Raw genomic sequence first — 10,152 nt, forward strand, 5'->3', positions numbered from 1 at the left:
GTTGCAAGTGTTACACGTATAACTAGTTTTTGTATACATATACAAATAGACTGTGTACACATAAAGTTGGTATAATTCCTTAGAAAACTCGTATTGTTCGTGTATATTTTGGAAATAGTTATATACGTATATAGTTTGTGACTTTTGTTACTGGAATTTTTCCTTATAGTTTTGTGTAGGTAATTTTGTTAGGTTCCTATCTAATCGAAAATTTACTAATTTAAAATATAAACATAAATACATAATGATCAGGTTACATATACGTACATTTACATGTTACAAACAGACACAAATCCAAGTTGACATTATTACAACAAAACTCTCAAGGGAGTAAAGTTTGAACCGGTCTGCATCCACTCACACCATATCTAATTTAGAAAGAAAGAAAAAACTGTAAAAGAGCCTAACATCTTTGGCCATACTAACTTTTTCATCCCTTAACTAGAACGTTGAGGCTTGTTGCTTGCGTTTGGTTTAAGCAAGAGAGAAGAAACATATTTTTTAGTTGCGCAAAAACGGCTGCTTGAACTAGCTCGTTGAACATTGATATACCAAAAAGGTGGCACTGGTGGAAGACGTTATGGACTCTTTGACGGTACGTACTTGTGGACCGTAGTAGATGTAAGAACTATTTTGGGTATAGAGAGAAGAGAGGTTGGGGTTACAAGGATAAGGAATATTAGGATTTGACATGGAAGTGTTTCTGTTGTGCTTTTGTAACCCATCTCCTGCTACCATCGCATGGCGGTCCTTTCGAGCAAGTTCCATAGTAGTAGAAAGACTATGTGAAGGAGAGAGAGATTAAGAAATGTATTGATTTTGTTGTTTTGGGTGGTTAGGAAAAACAACTAAGTTAGTGGATTTTATATAGATAGAGTCCTGAGGGTGTAATTGTCTTTCTGACATGATAATATTAACATTAAATTAATAATATGATTTTCATAAAATTGTACTACTTAAGTTAATATTCTTCGAATGTGTTTATTGATTTATTGACGGAGAATTTTTAAATCTAATCAATAGATAGACAAACTTGTCAGAGTTTAAATTTAAAATTAAGTCATATTACGAAAATAATTTAATACTTTTCAATATATATACGAGGGTGTTCGTATATGGTTAATAAATTCATGGTTTTTGTAGGAATGTTGCAATATGCTTGTTTGATTCGTATGAATTTGACATAATTTGTAGCTGGTCGATCGAGATAGGATTTTAAAGAACCCGGCCCTTCGCACTGACGCTTTAAGGTAGTGGTTTTGCTGGATTCGGCGGCACATTAGGTATATATATACATATATGAGTTGGAGAGAACAAGATCTTGATTTTTCTTAAAGCCTAAACAAATAGTACCGGTCAGAACCAAGAAGACTCTTTTAAGACAAGACCAAGCTGGTAGCAATATATTCATGACTTTTAACATGATTTGTAAGGAATATATATCGAAATATCATATTGGATGATAACGTGTAATGGAAGTATGTATACTCTAATGTACATAAGCAATGTATCAATTAAAATATCATGTATTCTTAGAGTAGAAAAAATCTTGAGAAATCTTGGGAGAGAAGGGATATGGGATCTGCTTCCGGAGGTTAAAGCGACACTGCTTGGAGAAAAGGAGAAAAGTCGGTAAGGATTTGGTATTCGTTATATTCTCTATTATTTCTTCTCTTTTAGCATCTTATTCAACTCTATTATTATTCCTCTTTATCTCTTTTCATAGACTCCTTTCAGTTTTTTGTTCTCAGAATAATATATCCAAGGATGCCAGTTTTTAGATATTATAATTCTTATCGTAATGAACTAAATCACTAATGATATTATCATGAACTTTTTTTTTTTTTTGTAAGAGACCGTAGCATTTGTTGTCTAAAAACGTTTTTACAATTAGTGCATCTTTTCGTAGAAATCAGCTTACGAGATTTTTCAAATCCTAAAATTTTAATACATACATATACATATGAATATTTCAGGCATGACAATAAATATGTGTATGAAAGTTTTATATCAGTACTATATCAGTATACCGTAATTCATAAAACCAAGGATTTGACTTAATTAATTCCGAGTTGGAGAATTTTACCAGATCTGATTTTTCTTGCTTTAAAATCCTTCATCGTGAGATTTGTAATTGGTTTGACACCCTAGTTCTATTGCAAAAAAAAAGGCCATAGTATAGATTTCGCACCTGAAAAAGATGATTAAATTGATGAAGAATTTCGAAACCATAACCTATCAAACGCTGCAAATAAAACCCCTAATATAAAACACACAATTTATCGTTTTGACCATTAGTTTAAAAAACGTTTGTGTTTTATGTTTTATTTATAAACAACTTTTTTAAAAACGGAGGAAAGCTATGATAGAGAAAGATAAGAGCTTGGAAGCTATACATCCAAGGGTTTAAGGAACAATCTGAAAGCAATAGACTGTAAACGATACACAAAACTCGCCATGTACTACAAATAAATCATATCAACGATCCAGTGGACGACGGTAAGTTGTTAAATTTAAAAACCCATAGCTTTTGAATACATTGTTAAATTCAAAAGAAATCAGTTTCTCTTTTATTTTATTTTTTAACTTGGTATATCTCTTTTTTGATACAGAACTTAGTATAAGTTTTAACAAGATATCAATCTTCCTCCTGAATCTAAAACTTGATTATATAATTTGAGATATTTGAATCCTTCTATATATATATATATATATTTTTGAACAGAAAAGGATGAAAATATTCATTCATTATTAAGCAACATTAAATTCTTGGACCCTTAGTTTTGTAGGAATCTGTCTCTCTATAAAAGAAGTTTCAACTTGGTACAATATATTATTTTTCTTTGTTGAAGAACTTGTTATAATATAATTTCGGGCAAGATATAAATCTTCGTCCCAATCGAATCCAAATCTATGCTTTAACAAAAAAAAAATATATCTAAAAACTGTTTTATAATTTAAGATATTTGAATCCTTGTAATTTTTTTCTAACAGACAAAGGTGGAAAGATTCATTTAGTATTAACCAACACTAGGTTAGATCCGCGCTACGCTGGAGGATACTTTTTATAACTATTTTTAGATATATTGAAGTATTGAAAATATAATTTTTAAAAAATTGAATTAACCGTAAAAAACTATGGTTTATACAATAATAAGATAGAAGATGCATTAATAAAATAAACATAGAAAAATCTCAAATTTAAGATCGATTTATAAATATTTACATTTAAATCGGATAGACTTAAATACTTAATTGTATAAATAGAACTAACCATAATGTATGTTCTATTTTATTTTCTTTACCTTTTGTGGGAGAGATATATTATTAATATAGTTTGAATTTATGATGTACTTTTTGTAGTTTATACAAATTTAATCACATAATTGTTATATAGTGTTTTTTTTTGGTTAAGAAATTTCTTATCAAGCATAATTTATTACAATGGTTTAGCATTCTTAAACTGCAATGTCAAAAACAAACCTTCCAAAAACTTAATTCCAGATAAAACAAAACAAAAGCAACTATGCTATGAATATGAGCTCACATATTCAAATCGATATCAAAATGCAGTTTAGTTCATAAAATAACTCAGTAATAAATCTAAAGCAAACACTATTGAGCTAAATCCTATAGTTCCATACCAATTTGGACAATGTTCACAAGCCAGAACTTGTTTACATTTTTATTCATAATCTTCAATCACCTAACAAAGAAATACTTCAAAAATGTCAAATTTCCCTTCTACCCTCGAAATCAAGGCGAATACCAAATTCGCAACGAGATTCAATCGGGAAAACTCAAAATTTCTCTTCTACACACAACCACGAACACAAAGATAAATCATAAAAAAAACTCATAAAAAATCATAGATTCGAGATAGCAACACAATTTATTTTCCACATGATCCACAGTCTTGGCTTTTGCTTAACTCGATGGAATTCGAATAAAATAAAAAAAGAAAGAGGCAGCTGCTAGAAGGGGGAATTTTTTTTATTTAGATTTATTAGACCATCTACATCCCAGCAACGCTCATCGTTCTCTCAAAATAATATATTTTAATTGTTTTATTTTAATATTATTATATATTTAAATAATAAATCTGGATAAAGAAAATAAACTTATTAGAAACTAACACATGTCCTTTTTGTCCAGAGAACCGATTCTTACGGTTCTGGAAGAAGAAACGCTACTCAATTTTTATCTTCCTTTATTATTTTCTTTTTTAATTAATAGTACCCCTAAGAGAAACTACCATTGGCCATGCTCTTATGTCTTTTTTAAAAAATTATTTGAGAAGATATACGAACTTGAAAAAATATATGTTAATATTGATTTTTTTTAATTGGGTTGTGAATATTTTTAAATTTGGGTTAAAAATATTATTTAGAAGAAAAAATTCCTTAACCAACACGCAAAAGAAAATGAAAATTTTAGAGTAAGTCTACCTCATTTTGTTAAACGTATATGATTCTGAGCTATTGCTTTAGAAATATTTCACTCAATAATCGGTAAATCGAGGAAAGCGATGAAGATGTTCATATAATTTGGTTGTACGTTAGGCTGCTAACTGTTAAACGATGTTGTATCACTTTATTCAATTTATTTGGCCATAATGAATATTAAAGCCCAGTAGGAAGGGCTATATGTGTGATAGGACATGGAACATAATTCAATTTCTATTGGCAATAGAAGTACGTGATGAATTGTATTAATTCTTATATTTTGATTAGTTAACTTTTTTAATTGATGTATCAATACTAGTTTCAAAGTTAAAACTGATGTGTAAGAAGAAGAAAACAACACATTCTAGTTTTATTATATTAATTAAAAAGCTTAGAAAAAACCCTAAATTTTATTTAATCCCACACTTGCAAGTAATCATAAAGATCTCAATAAAAGAAAAGAAAGTAAAAGACATTTATATATGTCTATTTCAGTAAAACAAACGGTGGATAGAAAAAGAAATTAGCCAAATTGTTTTTCATCTTATTTTAGTGGTTTGTGATATTATAGGGAACGTTTGTCTTCAGACCATTTACAGTATTTAATTTTCGATAGATAAAACAAAAAGGCAGACAGCAAAAGTTTATTGGTAAAATTTTGTTATGAATTTTGTTGTTGTTGTTGTGAGTTTTATTAGAAAACTTCGTTCATATCTTTGTACTGGTAATACTTCATTATGTCTAGCTTCATGAAATTTTTTACAAAAGCTGTTGTAACATTGAGTCATTGATCAATGTTTTAAGCACGAATATATATATTTTAGATTTTTTAAAAGGAGGCAAAAAGTTTTGGAAAGCCGGTGATCCATTCGCCAGAGCCGAATGGTTTTGTGTCCAGTTTCAAGATCCGACGTCAAGTATGGGAGCTACTAACTTTCGACGGAATCTTCCCCCCTTACACGCTGAAGTCGAAGCTTTCATCTGGGATCTGGTATATGCATTGTATGATCGGACATGATTACCGTAATGTGGCGTTCTACTCATACTGCTCTGATTTGGTGAAGATGGTGTCTTCGCCATATGACTGGCCGGCGCTCTCGACATATCTCGACGATATCAAGATAGACAGGGAGGAATTTTCTTCTTTTTCCTTATCTTTTATTCCTAGAAATGCAAATGTAAAAGTGGATCTTTTGGCACACCATACGCACACATCTCTGCATCATGTTTTGTATGTAAATAATTTTTTTCTTATTGACTCTGAGCTAATCTTCTATTAAAAAAAAAAAAAAGGCAAATAGTCTGTTTTTATATTTGACAGTCTTTGGTTTCCTTCGGATAGTATGAGACGTAGTTCATACCGATCGAAATGGTGGAAATTAAATTACTCTTTCTGTTTCATATATACCCATAATATGAAAGGATTTATCCAAAAAGGAAAAAAAGGATCGGCCAGACCGTCAAACCGTCCATGACCTTTGTGAGGGAATAATAAATTTGATTCCATGTTTGAGATGACTACACGTATCATATTTTCAACAAGGAATATATTAGACTTTGAACTTTATATTAAATAGAATAAAACAAAATGAAGACGAGTGTAAGTGTTCATATGGAAATATACAAGTGGATAATTCCTAATCACAATTTCACTAAATAAAGTAATGAAAAGCTATTTGTAAAGGAGTATGGGCATTGGGAGGATTTGCACACACTATATAAAGGATTAAAGAGATATCTATCCCAAATCACACACTAGAACGAAAGACACAAAGATAACACACTAAAACAAAACACTTTCAAAGGTTCTTCTCTTCTTTCAGCTTCGATGGCAATGGCTCAAAATGATAAGAATAGATGGGTCGCTCAAAAGGGCTTTGAAATGCTCGATACGTACCTTCCTTATCTATTCCCACCTGAGTCAACTATAAGAGAACCTGTCGTTTCTTACCCGGAACATATTAAATCCTTTGGCGGTACCCGTCCTTTTGTTGGCAATCCCAACCGGTCTGAGAGGCAGAAAGGACGGGCTATTACCTGCGATGAGGCGGTCAGACTCTATGGAGGGGTACTTGTAAAGGAATTTCGCAATCGTAAATAAGCCGTGTAAAATAACTAATTTCAAGTTATGTTTGAAGATGCATGGTGAGTTTGTAAGTAAGTGTGGTGATCTTTATTTCTGCTTTAGAAAATAGTGCAGACCAACACATATGCTAAAGCTTTTGTAACGGTTTTGAGTTAGAATAAGCTTTAGATCACAAAGAAGTGTTTGTGTCTGTTATGTATTTAGAAGTACTATATGTTGAAGCTTTGTATAATAGGGGGATGTTACGGTGCTATGTAAACATATGTATGTTTCTTGACTCTTTGTAAACATAAGTAAGCATGCATGTGTTAAAAGACTTTAATAAGCATGTCATATATGCACCAAGCTGGGCCTAATATTTTTAGAGACGTCAAGCAGAACAAAAATATTTGACCCGTTTTGGAGGTAATTCCTAAAAACTAAAAAGTATAGATACTGTATATTAGAGAAATGCCCTACTCAAGAAATACACCTCTCTTACGTTTTAAGACATTTTAAGAAAGTTTTAATAATGAAATTTGTTTTTATAATATGTATGTACATTTATATATACTAACAGAAAGTAATTATGTGATTTGATAGAATCCAATAGTAATAAATAAAAACAAAGAGTAATGAAAGCATAAAATAATTCGATTCTGCAAAAAGTATTTAAATGTGTTGTGGTCCTGTGGAACCTTAAATATAGAGAATAATTATTTTTTCCAATTTGTTTAGCAGATTAAGAAACTAACTAGATCTAAGACCCGTGCTAGAGCACGGATTAAAGTTTATTTTATTTATATTGTAATTTATATAAAATATAACTTATGTGATTGTTTTAAAAAGTTTTTTAGATAAAACATTATGCAATAAAATCATATGTTAAATATGATGGCTTAAAAAAAGACACATATTTTGTCAGTTTTATATTGTTAATGAGTCTAGATAAGTACTCGTGCTATAACACTGGTTAACTTTTATTTTATACAAAAATTTGTATATTTTCTATTTTAAAATAAAATTTTAATATATTGTATTAGGTTATATATGTGAAGTTATTTTAACAATGTATATTATACATCATGACTTAAATGTCATTATAAGACATAATTGTGTAAATTTGGTTTTTAAAAAGCGAATTATTATATTATGAGTAATTCAATATATTGTTATATTTTTTGTTTTAATATACTTGGTTTCTTGAAATTCTTTCATATTATTAACATAGCTATAACAAATCAATTGAGAGTGTTTATAGTTTCTAACTTTTATATCAAGTTTCAATATATTAAAAATATTTCAAAATAAATTATTTAAGTTTATTATATTATATAAAATTATAAAATTCAACAAAAAATATAAAATTGAATTTAAATAGTCAAATTTTGACCCGTTACTCAAAATGTTTTTAAATTCAATAGATATTATTTTTAAAGAATAATATTATTATAGCTTGAACATTTTATAGATTGAACAATTTATATTTGTTTTTAAAAATTCAACTTATATCTGGAAACAAAAATATTTTTCAATTATAATAAATAATATGATAATTTATTTGTTTCAAAAAATAGAATCATATATAAAAATGAGAGGTGAAGTATAATAATAATTAACAAATTAATATGTTAAGTTAGATATCAAAAGATTTTATTTGATAAATAATTTAACAAAAGAAATTAATATGCTAAGTTAGATGATATGATTCTTTAGAATATTCTGTTTAAGATTTTCTGTATAACATACTGTATTTGTAACCAATTAATCTATCAATTAATGTATAACCTATTTGTAACCAACTTGTTAAAACTATATAGTGTACAAAACAATGTTGTGTACTTCCGTTTTATTATAAAGGGGATTGCAGTTTTAATTGATTGAGTTCTGTAAGTAGAGATCCCATAACTCGATGCGTTTTTTTGTGTGGCTCGAATCTATTAATGTGTGTACTCTACTTCCTTTCAGGCCGGCTCGCATATGCATAAAATGTAGTACTAGTTTAGTTAAAACATTAATCTAAGAAGTTGTCTTCGTAGATGACTAGGGAGCCATGTATTTTGTGGTATGAATTTTGCATGATTTTATTTTATTTTTGAAAAAGGGTTGTATGATTTTTTTTCGTTGTTGAGCTTTCTCTTTTTCCATTATCAAAAAACCTTTTCTAACCAAGCTTTCCGGCGTCGGTGAAGTCTTTGCCCGCCGGCGTCTGGATCTAATCGACCATTATTTTGTTCAACTCTTCTATTTTTTATTATAATTTTTTAAAAGTTTTTTCCCAACTTTTTCCCCTTTTTTAACATTTTCAAACCCTAATAAAATCTGTTTCAGATCACACTAACGAACACCGTATGTTTCCGCCGATCTTTCACTCACTGGAGAGTTTCTCTTCGCAAATCTCGGGGCCAAACATACTTATTCCTCACCGTGTCAATTTCAAGTGAAAATAGGGTTTTCTCTAGTGGATCTAATTTTTATCGTCAAACCAAACTGAGGCTACCGGCTGTTCCCGCCGATATTTTACTCACCGGAGATGCTCCTTACAGCATAAACCTCTCCGCCACTCTCGGGCAGCCATCACATCTTTGTTTCAGCTTGGCAATCGTTTGTAAAGTTAGGATTTTCCCTAGTAGACCTAGCTACCAATGGTGACTCTTACGCCGATCTCTCACTCACCGGAGAAGTTCCCTGCACCGTAGATCTCTCCGCAATTCTCGGGCGGCTACCAATCTCGACATCCCTCGCGGCTCTTCCTTCTGAAACTAGGGTTTTCTCCAGTGGACCTAGATTTTAGCTTAGGCACATTAAGTCCAAAAAGTCCTAAATCCACCAACTCCTCTCAAATATGCAACATTAGCAAGTTTAAGCCCACTTCCTCACCGTCTATGACTCGTCATTGCCAAGTTCTGTTCTGTTTCCCAATAACTGATGGTCGAAGACTCCATTGGAGAAAGGTAACACCAGCTCTGCTTTGGCCACTCATACATTTTGTACAGAACCTGGCTATAGTTGTTTTTAGGGGATTGCAGTTTGAGTATAAATCAATACAGTTCTATATGTTTCTCGATCTGCTCTAAGTGATATGCTTGGCCTTGAACTCTCTATGTTCAATGACGAGTATCTCTTAAGCTGGTCATCTGATGATTCCAAGCATCCTTCTCGTACCACTCCCATCATCCAGATCTCAGACCAATTAACTTTTATTGCGACTTATCGAAATGATCCGATCCTTATGCTTTGGATGGTAAAGCAACCTTGTCACGACTTCAAAACCATAGACTCCCGGATCTTTGCTGTTTTGTTACTGTGGGTAGTGCTTCTCGCCCCGGTGGACTCCAAAACATCGATTCTATTCTCAACGTCTCAACGTCTTTTGACCGTTACCAACCAATCGTTCTTCGAATTTTTCAAGGATGGCCTCTCGACTTACTAGGACCTCACATGTGTCAAGGGGCTTCCATGCTCATGGTGCACAGCTCTTGGATATACGATCGATGAACTATCTTTCTAACCTTTTGGCATTGGAGAATGCCTTTGTTTGTATTGTTTTGAACTTTGCAAATCTTGCTTTTTGTACTTGTATTTGTGGCTATCTTGAATGAATGAATTAAAGCAACTGTTTTGACAAAAAAAAAAAAAAAA

At 31.0% G+C, this 10,152-nt stretch overlaps 2 protein-coding genes across 2 annotated transcripts; one reads left to right on the forward strand and one right to left on the reverse strand.

Moving 5' to 3' along the window:
- Window positions 202–831, reverse strand: LOC104732035. Its single transcript, XM_010451563.2, has one exon. The coding sequence runs from the start codon at window positions 766–768 to the stop codon at window positions 529–531; it is 240 nt and encodes a 79-aa protein (XP_010449865.1). The 5' UTR covers window positions 769–831; the 3' UTR covers window positions 202–528.
- On the forward strand, window positions 6,146–6,872 carry LOC104732036. Its single transcript, XM_010451564.2, has one exon. The coding sequence runs from the start codon at window positions 6,274–6,276 to the stop codon at window positions 6,544–6,546; it is 273 nt and encodes a 90-aa protein (XP_010449866.1). The 5' UTR covers window positions 6,146–6,273; the 3' UTR covers window positions 6,547–6,872.

Source organism: Camelina sativa, chromosome 12 (genome assembly GCF_000633955.1).
Source record: "Camelina sativa cultivar DH55 chromosome 12, Cs, whole genome shotgun sequence".
Classification (NCBI taxonomy): domain Eukaryota; kingdom Viridiplantae; phylum Streptophyta; class Magnoliopsida; order Brassicales; family Brassicaceae; genus Camelina; species Camelina sativa.

Excerpts from the sequence above, each read along its gene's own strand:
- LOC104732035 (XM_010451563.2), bottom strand. The coding sequence starts at position 768 with ATGGAACTTGCTCGAAAGGACCGCCATGCGATGGTAGCAGGAGATGGG.
- LOC104732036 (XM_010451564.2), top strand. The coding sequence starts at position 6,274 with ATGGCAATGGCTCAAAATGATAAGAATAGATGGGTCGCTCAAAAGGGC.